Here is a 21,826-nt window from a genome sequence, read left to right as displayed (position 1 = left end):
GTTCCCCCGCTACAATGGCTCAGATGGAAGATCCGGGATCAAAAACAGGATGGGAGGAATAAATCTCGGACACGGCCATGGTGGCTTCTTCCTTTACTCAGAGAATGGGAGCAAAACAGGATAGGCGTTCTGCCATTGCATTCTCTTGAGGGACTTCATTTAAAAAGAATACAAAGAAAAGTTATTTGAATCTCTTTGTCAGACATTATACAAATGTGGAGAGGGGGAAATCCAATCTTACTATTTTTTAGTAAACAAAACAAATGTGGCTGGATAAACTGCAGGAGTGCAGGACCTTGATTATGCTGTAGAGCGGAATGCAAAGCTATACAACAAGGCCCGCCTATGCCCTACGCGGATTGGTCATATTTTAAATCCCGGTCGCCTATTGGCCCATCTTGGTGTCAGTTTGTTTGTGTGGCTTTCCGATAGAAAGAAAGCTGCTCAAAGATAAGCAGCAGCAACACGGAGGGACACGGAGACCTCAACTGCTATGGTAAGAAGCTTTTAGAGTTTATAACAAATTAACCCGTACCCTATAATCCTAAATTCAACTGTGAATGACAGTATTTAATTTTAAAAGCTGGCCTAGTTGGTGACAGTATGTGGTTGATTTTCTTCTCACAATTCTTACTTAAATAGTTGTGAGTACGTCAACATTTTAATTTTTTTGTGTATTCCTACGCATATAGTCCAGACAGACATCATACAGATGGATGATGGATGGATGTGATGATGTTTGGGCTCTGTTGCCGGTGTAGGTATGATAATTGGATGCTCCTCTCGCGATGCTTCTTTGTCCACCTATGGAGCAGAAAGAAGGGCGAGATAAGACAATCCATGCACCTTTTCTCAATTCCAACCTTTCTCCGCTATTGTGAACCTCACCTGAATTATTCATAATAATAGTGACAGACTGGGAATGCATTTAAATGTGTAAATATGCATGAGGGACAGACTGACTCCCCATTTATGGACAGATTTGGAAGCAATGCTATTAACCTTATTTCCACAGTTTCTATAAAGTAATCAGATTACGCAAAATTGGTATTTTAGGAGGTTTTGGACCACAATTAGAAGATTTCTTCATTCTTTGATTGACTAAATTTGCACCAAAAACCTAGTGTTGTATTGACTTTTTTTATTGACTGATTTTAGCCGCTTACAAGCTAATGTATGGTATGCTCACTGCATAATAGCCATATATTGTATAGCCAAGCATTTTTGTCGTTTTTTTTTTTTTTAAAGGCAATGGCATTTATTCAGATGCATTTGTAGTCATATTGGCCAACTATGTCAAAAACACACAAGTATTTTGCAATGTTTAAAACACACAAGTATTTTGCTGACGGTAGTTTGTGTCAATTGATAAAACACATTAAACAAACTATGCATTTAGGATGCATAAAATTCACATGTAAAACTGATTAAGATTTTTTTTTTAAGGAATTGAATATTCTCGATGGACTAAATTCTATTTCAAAAGCCCTATTAGGCAGCAGTAATGAAGTATAAAACATTGACCCACTTTTCTGGTGTCACAAGTGACATTACAAGTGAGATGATGATCCACGTGATCCATGTGATGTGGAAATGAAGCGCAACTTGAGGCACTTTTCATACTCCAGTCAATAAACACTGGGTGGCAGCATTATACCATCAACCGCTAAGAACTCTTTGAATGACCCCGAGTTGGTAAATATGACAGATATCATTTACTTTGGTGGGGATTTCTATAATTGATTGTCTCCTTAATGCCTCCATCAGGTGGAGGAGTTGCTCCACAAGGGCAACACAATCTTGAGACCTTTTGTGTTTCATACAGAACAGTGAACTTCCCATATATGTGGTGGATAGGCGCTCAGATACCGAAAATCAGAGAATAATCCCCCAACATAAGGGGTTTGTAATTGCATGTAGATGCCACAAGTGGGCGACAGAGCACGTAAAAGTACGGAGAGGGTCGTAGAGCATCAGCGCCATGTCTCATGTACACAGTATGAACCCTTGTTACGTAAAGGAAAATGTATTCAGGTTTTTTTTTTTTTTAAATTCAGCACAAACAAGTCACATTCACACGAGGACCATCAATAGTATTAGCTAGCTTAGTAGTGCAACACTAATATTTTACATAAACAGTATTTCATTAAACTCACATAATGACAAGCATCAGGAGGGAAGCACAAACAAAAAAGAACTGTCAACAAAATGAGAAGAAACAATCCATTAACAATCAATTAATTTAAACTTAACAAAACCACCAAAATTCCTGCAGATGGCGCCAAAGTACTAACATAATTATTACTTTTCATTGTTTTGGCCTGAGCACTAAAGCAGTGACTAGCCGAGACGTTCAGCAAACAACGAAGAACAAGTTATAAATAATAATAATTATTATTATTAATTTAAAAAATAAAATAAAACTGCAAATATTCATGAATTTTTTTGTATGCGAAGGGACTTTTTCCTCCCAAGGGAAGACTGCTAATCCCAAAATTACCGTTGCCACCATTTGGCCAAATATCATACACTTAACAACGCTTTATTGTTCATGTTGAATGGAACTTTTCTTTTCAAATTTTATGGTTGTCACCACAATTGTCATTTTTTGTCATCAATTGTACATTTCTGTGGTGCAAAAAAAAAAGACTCATACACAAAAAGCTAAAGAATAAGCAAAACACACTTGAAAGAGACCACATATGATGATGGTTTGAACTCTCAATTTTTTTATAATTATTTAAGTATTTTTCCTCTCAAAAAATGCCATTCAATTTATGTACAGGTGTATGTATTTTTTTTTTTTGTAATTGTGTTTTTTGAGTTTCCATTGTATAAAAAAAAGTGACTAGTGTCGTTATTCAAATATTAAAAGTCCCCTAAAATACTGACCTGGTAATGACAAATGCAGCCCACTTTTGCTTTCCATTCATCACCAAGCTCTGTCTGCAGTCATTTCGCAACAATCGGCATATCGCGGAGATCAGTGTGGTGGAAAACCAGACAGGTTATGACACGAGCATCGATTCAAATGTCAGTGCAAAGTGATTAACTGTGTGCCAATAGAAAAATGTGAGTGGGTGGTTTAATAGACACCATAAACAACTCACTTATATTGTTCCTTATATTGTCACATGTGTTGCTTGCAAGGTATAAAAGTGAAGGGGGGGGGGGGGGCATAATGTAATGCGATATAATGACATGTCATGTCACAGAAAGCTTTCTGTCAATGAAATCTATGCCACTCTTTGATGTTTGGGCCGAGATGTGTTTCCCTGACTGACTCACATCCTGTGGTTTATTACAGTTTTTCTCCATAGGTTTGGCACATTTCTTGAAACTGAGATGACATTTTCAAAACTGCAAGCTCGTTTGGCCAAACAGACTTACATTTGTGCACAACCTATCACACATGCTTCATTCCAAGTTCCTTTCCCAAACAAAGAGTCGGTACAGTCACAACTACAAAGATCCTTCTCAATTGCTTTGACTCATCTGCATTCACTTAGTTTTTTTGCCAAAAAGAACTTGGATGATTTTGCACAACTCTTTGGTTTATCTGCAAAAGCTCATATCTCTCTCAAAACAGCTCACCCATGAGTCAAAATCAAATTTCTATGTCATACAAATAGTCAGTGCTCCCAAAATTCATCTTCCCTTTGGCATTCTGTGAGCAAGTCAAATTCATTAGATGTTTTCTCACAACAGCTAACAAAATACAATTATATATAAAACTGAGGGGGAAAAGGGATTTTACAAGAGCAGTATTCAAAGTTTACGGTTTGACATACTCACAGTCAAGGAAATTGCAACAGTTTTTATTCACACAAAGTTACTTACACATTAGAGTGCAACATAAGAAAATGTAAGCCAAATTTTGTATATTTATAAAAAACTAAAAACTAATAACTAAAATCATATCTTGCACACAGCGTAAATAAAGAACCAACTACTGTAACACTTTAACTAGCCTTCCCCCTCTTGTCCATCATCCTCATTTTCTTGGCCATCCATACGCTGCTCTCCGTTTGGCCAAAGGTTTTCATCTACATCGCAGCCGATATTTGCCCTTGCAATGCAGCGAGGGGAAAAAACGGTGTGAATGTCTCAACCATCCTCTCTACAGTGCTCCCCTGTGATATGCTGGACTAATTTTGACAATTGAACAGATGGTTTTGCATAGTATGAGTTACACACTGAAATCCTGCTGACATGTTTTGGTGAGGACAGGCATTAGACTGAAAGACAACTAATCCAGTTCGATCAGCAAGATCCATTCATTTAGAAAATGTGCTAAATGTGGGCACATTGTGCAAACTGTAGGCTAAATGTACACAAACATTTGCGCACATCCGCTAAGGCAATTGAAACATGTACGAAGACATTGTCAATTTGATGGAAGCAATGAGAAATACCATTCAGTTGAGACCAATAGTAAGGTAGTTTAGGGATTTGTCCATGGTATTTTGAAAATGTCATCTCAGTTTCAAGAAATGTGCCAAGCCTATGGAGAAAAACTAACTAAAGCCAAGGTCATGTGACATCTCACATCCTGCTGTGGAAGAAATGCTCCAATGTCTTCCTCTCTGATCATAAATGACACGCTGGACACTGTTTAAGTTGTTTATTTGCAAAACAACATCAAATGTTGATATAAAAAATAAATAACACACACATGAAACAATATTGACTGGTTAAAGCTGTAGACGTTAATTAACATTTAGCCTCCAGGGCTTTTTAGTGAACATGATATCGGCGCAGATAAATAAAGTCTCGTACTGCTAACGTAGAAAAGATAATCTCATTTCAAGCAGACAACAGAATCTGAGCTGTTCTGACACTTGATGTAAAATAACACAGTGTGCTGCTATTTTTGAAGGGCCCTGATATCAGTTTGTATTGCAATGTCCAATGTATAGTACACACAGTCCTCTCTTGCACAGTAGCTAGCTGCATGCTGTTTCCACTACTGGCGTTTATTTGAGGCCCTCCCGCGGTGTCGAGAACGGCGCTGACCTCTCCTCCTCCTCCTCCTCAGACACAACTTCACGTTGCGACCCAGAGACTTTGCTCTAGAAAACAAACCAACATTTTTACATGTAGTTTTGTGTTTATATAAGGGGCGGAGGCGGGTCTTAAAAGTTGTTAATCAAAAGTAGGCATGTACTGTATTTATTTTGCATTGGCAGGTTTGGCAACTTGGACAAATGTAAACAAAATAGCATTCACCGTGTGTGACCTATGACCTCATGCAATAAGAGTAATGCATAGTGCTATTATGTATAGAGGTCAACGTCCATTTTTAACCTAAATTGAAGGATTACATGGGGGCTGGGTGAGCATAAGTGTACAAAAGCATGACAAAGGCTGTTTTCTGCGACATGAACTAAATGTGCATAATGTGTGTAGAAAGTTCAGTATTATTTGTATACACAAATTTGAAGTGAAATAAAAAATTTAAAAAAATTGTTGAATGACTTTTAGCTGAGTTACACTTTAATGTTGCATACTCCCTCAGTTTGTAAATTCCTGGTTCCAGCTGGAAATGATACAAGTGTAAAATAAATAAATACAATTTGTTAAAATAAAAATGTATTTTAAAAAAATAAAATTTGTTTTAGAATTTTTTTTAATAGATGTTTTATATTTTTGATCTTATTAAATAATTTTGTGTAACTGCAAATTTACATCGCTCCAAATCATCTTAAACTGAATCAATAAAAAGAGAATGCAGCCCACCTATCTCCAAATATCTAAGAAAAGTAGGTCTGCCTACGAAGCCAACTATATACGTTGGAAAATTCAGTAACCAAACAATTCATAAATTGACTAGTATTTAAAAAAAAAAAAGTTCTTCACATGCCACTTGAATTATCCACAGATACAAACACAAATCTAGAGCTCTGCCCAAGTAAACATTAATAAAATAGAATGAGCATCCCCCCCCCTCCTCCCTCAGAACTTTTTGTCCAATAAAATTACATTTGAAAAAATAAACTGGGAAAAAATTACAATCTTTTGACACCTTTCTAATGTAATTTCCAGCAACTCAACAAATAAAAATGTTCTTTATATCAAAACAAAAACTCAATTTTACCTATTCCAGCATCGAATCAGCTGTTTCCCCATTGGAGCATCTGGACTCAGACACACAGGCTCATTGTTGCTCTTCAGCGTCACTCTGTAAAACACACACGTGCAATGTTAGGTAAATTGAATATGCGCGTGCCTGTGTGTATGCAGCATGAGCAACTCACATAACAGTGACTTTGTCACAGTTGGGGTTCTTTGGGTACACGGTGAGCTCCTGCAGTTTGCCTCGCACGCCGGCTTGTGTCTCGGGACACAAACATCTTCCCGGAACAAACGTGCTGTCTGAACAAATGCAAGTAACGGGATTAAGCGGTGGGGTCACTTGGTGTCGTGACAAACAAATCTGCAAGAGTGGAGACAGTAAACAAACACGAGCGGGGGATGTTCTCACCTGTATTCAGCACACAGCAAGCAGCCAGCAAGATGAGCTTGCACACTGACTGAGGGTTGAGCCTCATGTTTGACGATGACTGAGCCTTGACACTGATCTTCTGAAACACACGCCGTCTCTTTTATACCTTTGGCCCCTCCCCCGCACACACAAAAGCTGGGCTTTCCACACCCGGAAATTCCCTACAGCACTTTCCTTCTATGGATGCTGCTGAGAACCTGGACACCATTACTCTGCTAGCCCTGACACCCTCAAGCACAGTTTTCCCACTCTAACACAGGATAGAGAAAGTCCAACTTACACGCCCCCCCCCCCCCCCCATATGATACAACACTCTCTTTAATGTGACATGTTAACAGTTCTATAGTAGCCTGTACAATTAAAGATGATGTTTAAAAAATAAAAAAAAGTCTTCCAAAAGCATGCTTCAATGCAAAAACCACACTGTGCATCACCAGAAGAACACAAAACTGGCGGTGAAGAGTCATGTTTTGTGGTTGTTTTTCTCCAGCTGGAAGTGATGCCACTTTTTGGTTTTCCACATATTCCGACAGAAAGATGACGCTCAAGAGGAATTCCACCGTTCAGCATGACAATGTTAAGAATTAAACAAAATCAAAGATAGAATTATTATTATTTTTTTTTTTAATGGCCTATCTCGAACCCACACCTAAACTCAATCGAGATCTGAAGAGAGCTGAAGACAAGCTGCCTCACATCTATGGTACATTTAGAGCCTATTGTGTAACTCTACAATTGATTTATACGGGTTAATAATTCGCAAAGGGCTTGTATCATCAGGAGTATGTTCACTTTCGATTTCCAGTTACTGATGATATGGACACCAAAAAAAAAAAAAACTCCACCTCCACCAAGAGAAAGTATATAGAAGGCTGTTCAGGCATCATCTGGTTATGACACAGGTCATGTTTGAGGCTTTGCCAGTGAGGGTTACAGTCTGTTGCCTCACAGTCAGTTTGCTGGCTCTGTGTCAACAACACCATGTGATTTATCCTAAGTGCCTCTCTCCTGTTTTCACTCTAGTCACAGCTAGGAGCACCACTTTACATACAGTATCTATCTATCTATCTATCTATCTATCTATCTATCTATCTATCTATCTATCTATCTATCTATCTATCTATCTATCTATCTATCTATCTATCTATCTATCTATCTATCTATCTATCTATCAAAGATAGATGGAGAGATAGAAGTATTGATTGAGTATAGCTTTAGTTTTGTACACTTTCTATCATAGAGAGCCATTGATTCCCAAAAGGTGGGAAAGCGTCCAGATTTTCAGGTAGTTGGCCTAAGGGAAAATAAAAAGGTTGAATTTGAGCAATTCTATATAGCGTTTTACAGGGTGCCTACATGTGAGAGGGATTGTGCCAACTAATGGGATGTTAGAGGTGTGCAGCTTCAAATGTTTGGCAAAGGCTGATGGAGAGCAACTGCAGGGGTCCTCGATATCGACGAGCAATATTTGCTAATGGCAAACAGTTTGTGCAGCGTTTAAGAATGTGCCGTCATACAACGCAATAAAACGCTCAGTTACAGACATACTAATACATCGTTTTATAATTATGAACTCTTTACACTGACGCTGATTTGTCTTTCATGTACTCGTATATAGTTACTGTACAAAGAAAAGTATCCTTCTTTTAAAGTATTTTATAATGCCAAAAAATTTTTTTCCAAGCAGAAAAAAATAAAATTAATAGATGGCAATGATGTTTGAATTTCTGAAAGAAAAAATGTCGGTGTGCATTCCTAGTGCAGTTTGTTTATTATTTTAGTGGTAGAATGCAATGGATTCTATTAATATTAATATTTCAGTCTCATGTAGCTACTGCAAATAATAATGCAGATTTTACATAGAATTGTTCAATTATTATGGTATTCAGTGTTTTATTTGATTTCTATTTTGTTGTGTTATTTATCTTCTGCAATAAAACATTGTTTTAAACCCTATGTTAAATGAAATGTACAGATTTTCGGTCAACTGTGTTGTCTTGAAATATCTTCCAGAAATAAACGGGGAGGTGTACCTAATATTGTGGCAAGTCAGTGTGTGACCACTGCGATTTACAAGTAGATAAATCATTATTATGTTATCTGGAACACCGTTCTTTTGCATAGCGACCAACAAGGATGAAAAAATACATAAGTGATGCTAATGCTAATGCAAATGTATTCTTTTTGGCCACAGCTGGGCTCCCGTCAGAATGGGAGAGCATCAAACTTACGTGAAGCTCAGTGCAGACAAACTAATACCCAAGTGAGTGCCTTTTACCCGCACAATTGTGATTGCATTGATTAGCGTAAATGCAAGCTCTTGTTCTATTGTCAGGTCTGACATCATGTTGCTGCTCCGCACCTACAACTGCTACCACGAAGGCAAGAACTTCCAGTTGAGGGCGCGTGAGGTAAGAATCACCTATTACAGTAAGCAGGAAAAAAAATTGTCAATACAGTTTGTTTGTTTATTCTTGGTTGCATGAGAAAAAGCAGCGGTCCATAAACTCATAGCAAAAATGAAACCAGCTCAACCAGTGTTTGCTGGCAAACAAATAGGGTTAAAACAGGTTGCCAAGTGTCCAGTATGGGCCCCTGTTTGCAAAGCACCAAAAATCCCCATTTCCGCCCATTTAATATGGAATAAGAAAGTGGGCCTCTCAGATATGCAGTCATACACACAAGCAAACCACTCGCCAACGTAACCTTTTGCTGTTGTGTGTGTAAAAAAAAAAAGTTTGCAGGAGTGCGGTTATTTGTTTGATAATTTTTCTGTGGCATTTATGGCCAGGAGTTTCCCCTTGTGTGCACCAGCAGGTTGCTGAGTGGTCGACTGCATGTGTGTGTGGGCAGCCAACCATGGCCATGATGTGTCCCTCATATTTGTCCCCCACCAGTCAGACTCAGGACTTTGTCTCATTCTGGGAAAGTCCCTCACATTCCAACTGTAGGCGACCTACACATGTTCTCCATAAGTTAAATTGCATAGACTCTATGCTGTACATGTAGTGTGTATAATTTAGTGGTGCTACAGTTGAAACTAGTATCTTCTGCAAGTTTGTTGCCCCAGAAGTTGTACAATTTTGAGTTCAACTATAATGATCTGTAAAAATAGACCTCCATAAATCAATTATATAGCGGATTATTTACTATACTAATGCAGGTTTTTTATTTATTTATTTATTTATTTAAAGCAATGTTACTGCAGAGAAATGTCACACGCATTTAGCCACTGACAGGCACAGATACTACGGTACTATAATCCACGAGGATCGTAACCTGCATATATTTTGATATTACATGTATGAAGCTTTAAATGTGGTTGCCATTTTGTGGATCGTGGAGGTCGCCTGGTACGTAAGCCCTGCTATAAACGAGGAACTACTTTGTTGAGAAAACAAACTCATATTCACACCATCACTGAAAGGGAACTGAACTCACGCTGCGCGGAAGTCAGGCACAGTCAGTGACCAAATTGGATTCATAGAAATGATTTACCAGTGTGTATTCTTTGCTGATTGGCTGAGAGAAATCTTGGCCTTCTATTCAAAAGTGAGATGTGCTGGCGCCATATTGAACACCCAATCAGGTAACCAAATAAGGTACATTGACCAATAAAGTACTGCAGTGGCTTCCTCATACAGATAAAGTGTTAGGTGGTTTTGACGATGATGACAAAAGGTGGAAGCAAGCGTAGGGAAGAATGGAGGCAAAGACCAATAAAGTACTGCAGTGGCTTCCTCATACACACATAAAGTGCCAAGTGATTCTGAGGCAAAGATTAGATTTTATTTTCAAAATAGGCAATCTTTATATGAGTAATGACCAAATACAAGCAAACTGACAACACACAAATGGCTGAGGGAGCTGATTGGTAGACATAAGTGACTGGGTCGACGAGAACAGGTGCAAATGAAAACATAACGAGTATGAATGTGGAAAACAAGACAACATGAAACAAAACTACCTGGATATCATGAAAGCCACAGTTTGTTTGGCGTTTTATCTAATCATATGAACATCAGAAAAGTGTAGTCGTCGTTTCTTTCAATAGAGAGTCAAAGCTATACTGTGAGCAAACGTTTTGTACAACAGAAGCAGATGAAGGCAAACAGGCCTCTTTTGCAAAAATAGGTCAATTTCGTGAATAACAATCCATTCATGTTGTTGTTGCAATGACATCACGATCACGCTGACTGGGTGTGTGTAGTCAGGTGATGTGTGAGTCAGGTTGTGGGAGAACGAGTCAGGTGCGGTGACTTGTAAGTTTGAGAAAATGAACACTGATGGGGGTTTTTTTCCCTCAACGTTGAGAATATGCCCTGACATGTTTACAGGCTAAGTGTGGAACAGTAACCTGAATGGGGATGATTAGGAGGAGAAGGAGGAGGAAAAGGAGGTTATAATGACAGAAGATGAACCTTGCTCGAGATCAATTTACATTTTTTTTAATTGATTGATTGTATGTTTTAGTAATAATTTGTATTACTGAAAAAAAACCCACTTCTCTTCTTCACTGAAAAAAATAAGTGAATGTTGCACATGATTAAAATTTTGTAAAATGATGTAATTTCCCCCTTCTCCTAAAAAAATAAATATGTAAATGTTTGTGCAACCAATGTACATAATAACATAAATCTTCATATAAAATAACAATCACATTATTTAATGTAAACATTCATATTCTATATCACTTTTCCACAATAGGATTGTGGGTGAGCTGAAGCCATAACGAAAATAATTACTTATACAGCACACATGCCTAGAGTTGCAGCCAAATGTCCAGTGTAATTTGAAAAAACAAAACAATAGCTAATCGGGGACTGGTAATTACTTGAACGGATGATCAACCCCAAGTGATGGCATTAATTATCAAAGGGAAAAAAAATCAGTCAATAATGTTTATATTTGTAGGTATTTAAATTGCATTGTGTTTGCAATGAAATTAGCAAATTAAACAGTAGAGGGCACTATACTGTATTTAGGCATACATTTCCTGTTTTACTTCTGAATAAAATGTCTGGGTAAGGTTGGAATGAAGTAAAGTACAGAATGAAGTGTATATTGTAACTGGAGTGGACCTATGGAATGACCTCGAATCTGATATTAAAACTTTTGCGAATTTGAGGCAAGTCAAAAAGGTTTATACAAATTACATTATGCAGAAATATGCAGAGGAATTAAATAGCTAATGAGTAAGAGGTGTTTATTTTTTTTATTTTTTTCTTGCGACAATTATTTTATTTTATTTTTTTTTTAAATACTCTATTCATAAATAAGTCTATTAAGACTATTTTCTTCTTCTCAATTGTCTTCAGTTTTTCCAATATTGTTCGATTACAAACGTGTATACTATTTACACAATTTGTCTGAGTTATCTTCAAACTATATGACCATAAACGAGTATTCTGTTTGTGCCAATTGTTTTCTTTTTTGTATTCTTATATTGTAAATAACTTGCTTTTGTCCTCAGTTTGAGATTCAAACAGAAATAAAAAATTGTGGAAAATAACAGGTAGGATTACTATAAATTCTCTGAACTTCTACCTGCTCCTTTTGTATAATTTTTGTTGTAATAGTTTTGTTTCTTTTTAACCTGATGTTACTCAAATAAATGAATAAAAAAAAAAAGCTTTTATTACGCCCTAGTTGTTGCACCACCTTTTACCAATAGATGGTAGTGTTGCACTGCACTTTTTTATTTATTTAATTTTTTTCTTGTCACCACGTTCAAAGGTGAACACTGTACATAGAAATACACTTGAAGTCAGTAGTGTCACCTGGAAGTTAACTATCCCAGCAGATTTTGGGAGAGAGGCGAAATACACCCTAGAAATGAAAAAAAAAGAAAATGAAAAAAAAAGAAGAGGTTCTGACTAATTGGTCTTCTAAATTGTGAGGAAAATTTGCGAACGACTAGTACACTGTGCCAACCATAGAAGATATTGTATTGAGAAAATACAAATTATTGAGTTTCTTCTTGAGTTTCCCTTTAAAGAGTAGTATTGTGGGGGTGATAGAGTGTTGCAGTGCCGCACTTTGGCACAGGGGGGCGGTGTTGGTCCAAGGAGTGAATGGGAACTGTGGAGCTTGCTCTCAGCGCACTGTAAGTTGGTGGAAAAGGTGAAATAAAGTTTGTGCGAAAGCAACGAAAAGAGAACATGCCTGTTCAGTCTTTGTACCACGGTGAAGAGGTCACTGGACAGGGAAAGAGGATTTAACACAATTAATGTGCCCTTAAAAAAAAGAAGTTGATATTATCATTAGGCCTATATTTCTTGCATAAAATTGCCAGACCAGACAGTACTTTTTCTGGATTTCTTCAATTTTCCACGAATATGTATGTAAGGTTCACTGGAGACTCTAAATTGTCCGTAGTGTGATTTGTGAGTGTGAATGGTTTGTCAAGGTAAAACATCTTCATACAAAATGTGATTCCAACATTTTAATAGAAACATAATAAGTATAAACATGAGAGAGTGCCGTCACATTGCATGCAAATAAATAGCCATTCACTCCTTGCGCATCATTCCCAAATATCACAACTTTTATGAACTCACTAACTCACTCACAAAATTGCCCCCTAAAAGCTCCCTCAAGTCCTCATCTGAGCAAATAGCCAGTCCACGGGGTCTTTACCCCGACTGTCTTGTTGTCTCCTGAGAAAACAATCCTCTGTGCCGCTCGCGCCCACGCAAGAAGATCGACAAGTCCTGTGGGCAAGCGGCGAGCCGCGTGGAAGCGATGCCGATACAGAGTGTTTCATCTGAGCCTTGGACAACTGCCTCAGCCTGGGGGGTCTCTGGAGCCTGAAGGGGCCCGAGCCCGTGGCCCCGTCGGGACGAGCGAGGGCCTGGATGCTGCTCATGTAGTCGTCCAGGGACTGTGAGGTTTGGGTGGATTGGCAGGCGGCGAGATGCAGAGGCGAGTCCTCCAGCGTCTCCATAATGGTGGGCAAGAGAGGCAGGGACTGCAGCAAGCGTCTGTGTTTCATGCCTGAAACAGCAAAAATAAAATCTGAATACTGTATATTTGTCTCGCTGTTGAGTTGCTGTTAAAAGTAGAAAACAGGGTAAAATGGAAAATTAGTTATGATAAAATTATATATTAAAGATGTTATTAGCTGTATTATTATTTTTTTCATTTGGTATATAATTATTAAGAAAAACACCATTATTATTATTTTGCTAGTTTAAAAAAAAAGTTTGTCATAGCCCCATTAATCCCTAAATATTAAATCATTAACAACATATACATAAACTAAACCAGTGCTTTCCCACCAGGGCTGTGACAGACCATTAAATATCCAATTCCACCTCATTTGTCAGAAAATTATCTATTCATGACAAATATATCCTCATTCATCTATCTATACCAGCAACGTATAGTGACCATCAGAACAGATGCTTGTTCCATTAAAACGCAGACAGTAGAATAAACCTGCGTATCCACCTGTTGCTATTCATACAGCAGAAGGCATCATGGCAAGCACACTAAGTACATTTGTGAGTAAATTCCAAATTTGGCTTGATATCTTCTGATGACTAATTCCTACATATTTTATTACATTCCTGCATTACTATTCTTGTATGAAGCAAGAAGAAGAAGCTTGCTCACCTTTGTTGATGCGCTTGTAGTTGTGATGAAGTGAGGTCGCCAAATGTCTGACTGGTGGAGTTTGGATCTCAGCTTTATAGAGGCAGCCTGCACCACGGTGATTAGGCGTGACTGCTAAATATAACTCTGCTGACCTTAATGTGTGTGTGCGAGAGAGAGAGTGCGTGTGCGAGAGAGAGTGAGTAGAGGGTGTGTTCATGCCTGTTGCGGAAGCCTTGGAACAGTGTGTTCGCAGGCTTGGCCTCGTCCAGTGTTTATATTGCAGAAACAGTGAAGCCATGGGAGCAATTTGGCCTTCCCGCTGGCCATGAAAAACTGATCAAATAAAATAAAACATACTCAGCTGCTTATCTTGAAATTTAAAAACAGCTCTCTGCACATTGAGTCTGTGGACCAACTCACTCATTACAATTACACACACGCTCCTGATTAGTCAGGCACCGTTTGTAAACACCAAAAATGGAGTTGCATAACTGCAGATATGTAAAACGATCTTTATAAATAAAAACATTTAAACAATTGTACTACTAATAAACCAAATTATTTTTTTCTCCAGTGATTGTATCCTTATTGACTGATAAGATTGTTGAAAAGTAGTCAATAGCGGTACACAATAATGAAGCAAATTGCAAAACTGGTGTTGTTGTGAAACATTTTTACTTTTTACTTACTCTGAAACATATCTACATTTGGTTGGTAAAACAATATTTACAAAACAAAATGACATTGTAAAATACAAATACCATATTACAAACATGGAAACAAATGTGAAACATTTTTACCATCCACAAACATTTTTAAAGGGGTAGACAGTCAACTCAAGATTTATTTATTTATTTTTCACAATAGTATGTTATATGTGACCTCACTCGTCCAAACAGGGCATTCTGATTAATATTGTGTTTGTGGAATATGAGTTAAGCAGCAAAATCCACTCGTTTTTGTTCATCTCACGGGGTGGCCATTTTGCCACTTGCTGCCAACTGAAAATGACATAGGCATATATAACATATTATTGTAAAGGAAAATTTTGGTCTTGACTCTTTAAGAATGGTGACTCTAATGGAAATGTGAAGTTCAGGAAGTGAGAGCCATTGTGCCAAAAATTAGTTGTTTTCAGTTTGTGACATTTTATTGATGCTTCTGGGACACCGTACTCCTGTAATTCCCAACGTCTTGCCTCATTGTCCATGAACCACAAAGAAGTTTTCTAACTAACGAAAATGGCCAATATGACACCTGATGGTTTTCTCTCCATTTGCAATTTGACTCAATAGTGTTCACCCAACTCCCTCACCCACCCCACACAATTTATTTTTTTTAAACTTTCAACAATTTAAAATGTTTAGTTTTGGCTCACAAAGTAGTTACTTATAGGAAAACATGTCCAGCCTCCTCCATTAAAGCCATTTGCCAGTTTTTGTGCTACCATTATAAAACAGTCATGATGAAACTGTAACGTCTAGCAACAAGCAACAAAGTCTTTCCTTTGGAGCGAAATGCAGAGATTGAGTTCAAATTGGTCAACTAAAATGCTCGTGACCCAAAGCAGTCCCGACTCTGTGGCCCTCTGTGCTTCACAGACATGACTTCACCGTACTAAAAGGGCGGGGCGCTCCTGATGCCATTTCTCCTAAATGAGAAGCTTCACCTTGGAGCGCCTGTTCTTGCACGTGCACCTGATATTCAGCCTTTGTGGCAGGATTTCCTCTCTGAGCAATGTGTGTGTGTTTGTATAGGAGGAGGAGCGGGGGCTCATCCTGGAGGGTTTGCTAAACATCCACTGGGGTCTGCATCGACCAATCAGACTTCAAATGTACGACGACAACGAAAGACTGCGTCTCAACCGGTACGACTGGCGAGTTCACTGACTCGTTCGCCCTGCACGCTGAACATACAAACGACACTTGCGCATTCATCATCAAAATTCATCATTTTTCAGAATTCTTTCAATGAGAAAAAATATATAAAGGGAAAAAAATATGATTATTATCATCTGACATCAAGCTAAACAAAGTTTCAAACTGTATCTAACACATGGAAATAATTTCCCTAAACTGTTTAATCTACTTGCACATCAATTTGTATTTGTATTCTATTAATGAAAATAATGGCAGATTTATGTTTGCTTCTACAGGAACAACATGTCTATAATTACAAAGCCACGATCAACAGAGTTGAACAATAATTCACTGAGCAGGGGAAATGGACCAGCAGGTGAGTAACACACGTGCCCATTAATCCTACACACACACACACGTGATTACAGATTACACGTTGAGGAACAGATTTTAGCCCCACTTCACTCAGCATAATTCCACAACTCACGTGTCGAAGTAATCTGATCATGAGAAGCCAATCAGTTCAGATCACGTGTAAATAGATGAAAACTAATTAACAGCTTTGATGTGGTCCTGCGTCAATATGTACAATTTTCATCTCTCATTGCACGTGATTTATTTCATGAAAGCATTTACTTGTTATTCTTCAGAATTCAATTTGATCCCCTCCAGACTTCCGGAACACTGCAATCCAGATTACTGGATTGAGTGGCAACAAATTTAGCTGTGTGGTATTATATGTAGAATCTTTAAAATAAAAAAAAACATAGAGAGAAGTGTTCACTGCAAAAAGGACAGTGGACAATTTAAGAAAAAATAAATAAAAAAATAATAATTATTATTACTTCAAATAAGCAAAATTATCTGCCTACAGAACAAGCAAATTTTACTTAAATTGAACTATAGGAAAATAAGAAAATAATACTATGCCCGTATCAACCACAGCGGTCTTGAAAATAGTATTTTTAGACTAAAAACAAGTAATAAATAGAACTATTTTCTTAAACATGTATTTTTATTTTACACTTGAGTTACTTTGCCCGAGTGTCAAGCAAGGAGGTAATTGGTCCTTCTTTCATTGTCTTTGGTATGACCCAGCCAGGGATTGAACTGAAACTAGGAAAAATTATTTTAGTAAATATAATTTCAGGGCCTTTGATGTTGATTAGTTGTCATCTTAAAATGTGGAAAATGCTTGTTTTAAGCCTCACAGTACTTAAAACTGGCTGTTAACACTCAATACCAAGACTGCTTGATCAAATAAGATAATTAAGTAGTAAGTATCCTAAAATAAGCACAATGATATTGTCTGACGATTTCATTTTAAGTAAAAAATAAGCAAATTTAAGTTAAATTTCAGAAAATATATCTTAATTAAGATTTCAGTTTTTGCAGTGTACAAATGTGAGTAATTAAAACGGAACCTAAAATGATGCCTCAAAATTTTGAACATTCAAGGCATTGTGAATGTGTTTGGGAATGTAAGAGAAAGCCTGATTACCTGGAGAACATCCACGGATGGATATAGGGCTTGTCTGGCGATTCAAAAAGTACAAGTAATTTTTTTTGCGTATTTAGGGGTGGGCGTGGAGGGCTTGCAGGAGGACGAGGAGTCTCCACAGCTGCTGAGGACCAGAAGTGACGCTTCCTTCATGCACGTCCAGAGGAGGTCAAGGACAAACACCGCCAGAGACCTGCAGCGTTTACGCACACACAGGTTCTCAATCAACGGACATTTCTACAACCACAAGGTACAAACACACACGTACGGTCACATGTCCACACATGCAGGTGCAGATGCAGTGGGGAAGGTCTTTCCTGGAAGGATGTTCATGTACTTGCACTGTTCATATTTCACAATAGATTGGCCATGTGCGGATTTCACTAATGAGCCCTATTAGGAGCACTTTATCAGTTCCTCTTTGACCGTCGTGTGTGTTTGTCGTCCAACATTGTGCAGCTGCTCAACCACTGCCGGTTTGGACTTCCCGTACAAAATGTTCAAAGCCCCTACGTTGGAAAATGACAAGAACAAAGATTTCCATTAATTTTTTTGTAATGTTCCTCATGTAGTTTGTGGATGGATGTTGTCATGCTTAACATGTCCACTCTGTCATAGGGAAAAGTCAATTGATATAAAAACCTTTCCGAAATTATAAATACTTTTGTTAAACTGTACACAGTCAGCTTGAGAGTAAATCATGTTGCTAATTGAAGGTCCACCATGTGCACATTGGCTCATTCACTGCCATTGATGGCTGTAGACGTCAGGGATTCATTTGAGCTGTTTCTATTAGTTTAACATGTTTTTCCACTTTTGCTAACAAGAGTATGAAAACCTAGGAAAAAAAATTATTGTTAATTTGGAACAGATATAAAATTTGTGATTAATCATTAGTTAACTAGTGAAGTCGTGATTAATTACATTTAAAAAAAAATAATCGCCTGGGAGGGCCTAAATAAAAAAATATATATTAGAAATAAGGGCCGTTTAATCGTAATTAATCGCATGATAATTTTATATCTGTTATAAATGTACAATAAAAAAATTCTAGGTTTTCATAAAAAATTTAATGAAATTATAAAATGTAAAACTATTAGAGGTGGTTTACATTAATTTTTGACCTCTATAGTCATCAATGGGTGAGTTAAATGCTAACATTAGCCTAAAATGTCCACCCTGTCAGCAAGTTCACATATTTTGATGTTTATATGTACAATAGACTGTCTTTTTTTAATTTATTATAGAAATAAAAATCAAGTGTGGTAGCTTGACAAATATACAAAATGAAAGAGAAAAGAAAAGAGAAAAAAGAAAAAAAAGGAAAATGACAAGAACTGAACATGAAAAGACCCAAACCATCATAGATTTTCCACATGTTCTGTAATGGATTTGCATTTGTGTCTTCCTCCTCACAGACATCTGTGTTCACGCCGGCCTTTGGTTCAGTCACGAACGTGCGGGTAAACAGTGCCATGACGACAGTACAGGTTCTTAACATGCTGCTACAAAAGTTTCGGGTAAGGCAAATGTGCATGTTAATAATATTCATTACTAATAATAAAGGGCTTTCACATCAGCCTGGCAACAATGTAAATCTTTACTAAGTTAATATTCCAGTGTTGATTCTACTTGATATTACTTCCATAAACTGTAAAGCACACCATATACAGGAAGGCAGCCATTGTCTTTTTTTTTTCAATATACGACCAATCAATGAAAGGCTAATGTTTTAACATACAGTAAAGACAAAAATATATGTTAAAATATTATGGATATTTTCATATTTACTTTGAAAATGTTTTGAATTGAGGTCTCAACTTTAGCTCTAAAACTATATTTACACTTCAAAACTCACTGTTGTACGGAGCCCCTAAAGTGACATGGGGAATTTTTGATTAAAATGTTTCTCCTTAGGACGAGAAAATTTGAGAACATTTCAGGAAATTACGAAACTTCTTATCTAATGAGAAAAGTTTCTCATTAGGACAAGAACATTTCTTGTAATGAGAAACATGCAAAGTTTTTTTTTTTTTTTTTAAAACACATGTTACTTTACGTGGTAATGTCAAAATCTTGTAGCTACAATTCTATAACTGTCCAAGATTTTTGATTTTTAAGATTCCCTGGATTAAAATTAACTTTTATTACAGAAACTTCCCAAATGGAACCACAACTTTCTACACTTCCTGATATCGACGCCTTCTTAAAATAATCGCCTAATAAGTCATTTTTTCAAATTTTTCAGGAAACACAAATTATGCATTATGAGGAGATGATTTAGGCAAAAAATAATAATTTTTGCCCAAAAAAATAACTTATTAATATTAATAATAAATTATTTTAAGAGTGTGACGAAATATCATTATATAATATCACAAACTTGTTGAAGTAGACAACTGTGATTCATTGAAAAGCTTGTTAGCAATCATGCGAATCTTAGTGACTCCAAACATAACCTTTTTATTATATGCCTGTATGTATCCTGAAAAGTACTATTTATTATTATGATTATTATGATTATTATGATTATTGTTATGATTATGATTATGATTATGATTATGATTATTGTTATTGAAAATGAATATGCAGCAATATATTATTACTATTATTATTATGCATTGATAATTATTTTTTGAATGTTTGTGTTTTTCAAGGTGGAAAATAAATCAGAGGAATTTGTTCTTTATATGATCCACGAGTCTGGTGGTAGGTTATCATTTTCATAAGTAATTATTCCATGAAAACTGAGTCGTATATTCAATTATATTACAATTATTATTGTTGTTGGATTTAGAGCGGACCCAATTAAGGGATAGCGAATACCCGCTGGTGACACGTGTGCTTCACGGACCTTGTGAGATGATCTCCAAAATCTTCATCATGGAGGCCGACCTGGGAGAGGAAGTCACCTACGATGTAAGTCTCATTTTCATCTCGTTCACGGGTGACCTCTATAAAATGAGCATAGACATTAGACACACAATGGACTAATTATGTTAGGTTAAATTTAGCACGCTGAGGAAGGGCTTTGGGACTCGTCTGACAATAGGCGGCCATGTTGTGACTGCACTGAGGGGAAACCAGATCTTCGCTGGAGGAATGCTCAAGTTGATGTCGGGTGAAAACAAACAAATCAGTCAAGTTATGCAATTCATAAAACAAATAAATACATAAAACGGGCTGCTATTAGTTCAAGCGAGATGTGTGTCACTCGCCTCGCGTTCAATGTGCGAGCACAGTTGAACTATTAAACCGTAAAATAGCTTTCAGCTGTGTGCAGCAGAAATCCACTTTGTCTCCCCATCGGCAGCACTCCAAGTCCCAAGTCACATCCTGTGTACATTCAGCACAGTTCTTGCTTTTCACCCACTGAAGGCAGTAAGTGAAGACAGCAAGACCCACAAATGAACAAGCAGGAAGTGAAGGCTCAACAAAGCACATCCAGGGAGGAAACTCCAAATTTGGTGATGTCCATGTGCGCTGGAGCCATGCTTCTTTTTTTAGGTCATACCCCCTTACTGGGGATAAAAAAATGTCATGGACCCCCTCATAACCCCAAATTTATTTTAACATGTGTAGTGTACCCCAAAAATGCCATGGGTATATATGTATTTCCTTTAAAATTGCATGAAATTAATTATGTGACAAAAGCTGGCATTTGAACAGGGGTGTGTAGACTTTGTGTATGATGCAAAAGCAGTGCTTGATCCCCATTAGAAACTTTTGACCCGAGGTATGTGCGTCCAAGCCACAAATATGTTTCCATGGTTTTCTTCCTCATGATGAGAGAGCTAGAAATTAATTTCGCATGATGAGGTGTTGGTACATGTGATATGTTACAATCATATAGTAACTTTTAAATTTAGCTAAGGTAAGGAACAGTAAATGGTTTTGTATATTTTTTAGCCATTTAAATATAGTTATGCACTTTTGTTTTCATAATACAAGATAGTATTGCAATTTATTTTGCTGACTCTAAATTGTCCATAGGTGTGAACGTGAGTGAATGGTTTGTTTGTTCAGAATGAGCATATTCAGAAAAACAGAAGGAAAAAAAATATACAGAAAAACTATAAAAAACTACAGCTAGAAAAAAAATACAGAAAAAAAATCTGTTCTTCAGATTTTTTTCTGTTTTGTGACATTTTTTTGTTAACATTTATAGTATTATTCAAAAAACAGGGAAAAAATATTCTGAAAAATAATTGCAAATCCAGGTTATACCCAAACACTAATCTGACAAATAAATCATTTGGGATTGGCTCCAACTCATCCGCAACCTAGTGAAGATAAACACTATATAAAATGGATGAATGTTTTTGTGTTACTTGAACAAATACTTTTGAGCACCTGGATATT

At 37.0% G+C, this 21,826-nt stretch overlaps 3 protein-coding genes across 3 annotated transcripts in view; 1 reads left to right on the top strand and 2 right to left on the bottom strand.

The window, feature by feature from the left end:
• Nucleotides 1-442: 442 nt before the first annotated feature.
• The window catches only part of rassf4a (Ras association domain family member 4a), a 22,219-nt gene continuing 835 nt past the window's right edge, over nt 443-21,826 (top strand). The window contains exons 1-9 of the mRNA XM_077582715.1: nt 443-496; nt 8,700-8,768; nt 8,841-8,916; nt 15,862-15,971; nt 16,260-16,339; nt 17,542-17,714; nt 18,883-18,984; nt 20,122-20,173; nt 20,262-20,383. Coding sequence (XP_077438841.1) covers nt 8,716-8,768; nt 8,841-8,916; nt 15,862-15,971; nt 16,260-16,339; nt 17,542-17,714; nt 18,883-18,984; nt 20,122-20,173; nt 20,262-20,383 — 768 coding nt within the window. The 5' untranslated portion in view covers nt 443-496; nt 8,700-8,715. The remainder of the gene's footprint in view (nt 497-8,699; nt 8,769-8,840; nt 8,917-15,861; nt 15,972-16,259; nt 16,340-17,541; nt 17,715-18,882; nt 18,985-20,121; nt 20,174-20,261; nt 20,384-21,826) is intronic.
• On the bottom strand, nt 4,610-6,616 carry LOC144061534 (C-X-C motif chemokine 11-like). Its single transcript, XM_077582085.1, has 4 exons — nt 6,485-6,616; nt 6,258-6,375; nt 6,098-6,181; nt 4,610-5,072 (listed from the first exon to the last, which is right to left on the bottom strand). The coding sequence occupies exons 1-4, from the start codon at nt 6,549-6,551 to the stop codon at nt 4,967-4,969; spliced, it is 375 nt and encodes a 124-aa protein (XP_077438211.1). The 5' UTR covers nt 6,552-6,616; the 3' UTR covers nt 4,610-4,966.
• LOC144061849 (uncharacterized) lies at nt 12,936-14,336 on the bottom strand. Its single transcript, XM_077582716.1, has 2 exons — nt 14,123-14,336; nt 12,936-13,501 (listed from the first exon to the last, which is right to left on the bottom strand). Exons 1-2 carry the CDS (start codon nt 14,319-14,321, stop codon nt 13,101-13,103), a joined length of 600 nt encoding a protein of 199 aa, XP_077438842.1. The 5' UTR covers nt 14,322-14,336; the 3' UTR covers nt 12,936-13,100.

The sequence above is a fragment of the Vanacampus margaritifer genome, chromosome 12, assembly GCF_051991255.1.
Source record: "Vanacampus margaritifer isolate UIUO_Vmar chromosome 12, RoL_Vmar_1.0, whole genome shotgun sequence".
Lineage (NCBI taxonomy): Eukaryota > Metazoa > Chordata > Actinopteri > Syngnathiformes > Syngnathidae > Vanacampus > Vanacampus margaritifer.
Note: the sequence above shows the minus strand (reverse complement) of the source record. Positions and strands in the feature narration are given on the sequence as shown.

What these genes read in the sequence shown, in the direction of transcription:
- LOC144061849 (XM_077582716.1), bottom strand. Translation starts at nt 14,321, where the DNA reads ATGAACACACCCTCTACTCACTCTCTCTCGCACACGCACTCTCTCTCT. An exon ending in CTACAAGCGCATCAACAAAG is followed by an intron (nt 13,502 to 14,122) that starts GTGAGCAAGCTT and finishes TTGCTGTTTCAG; the next exon opens with GCATGAAACACAGACGCTTG.
- LOC144061534 (XM_077582085.1), bottom strand. Translation starts at nt 6,551, where the DNA reads ATGAGGCTCAACCCTCAGTCAGTGTGCAAGCTCATCTTGCTGGCTGCT. An exon ending in TTGCTGTGTGCTGAATACAG is followed by an intron (nt 6,376 to 6,484) that starts GTGAGAACATCC and finishes GCATTTGTTCAG; the next exon opens with ACAGCACGTTTGTTCCGGGA. An exon ending in CTGATTCGATGCTGGAATAG is followed by an intron (nt 5,073 to 6,097) that starts GTAAAATTGAGT and finishes TTTGTTTTCTAG; the next exon opens with AGCAAAGTCTCTGGGTCGCA.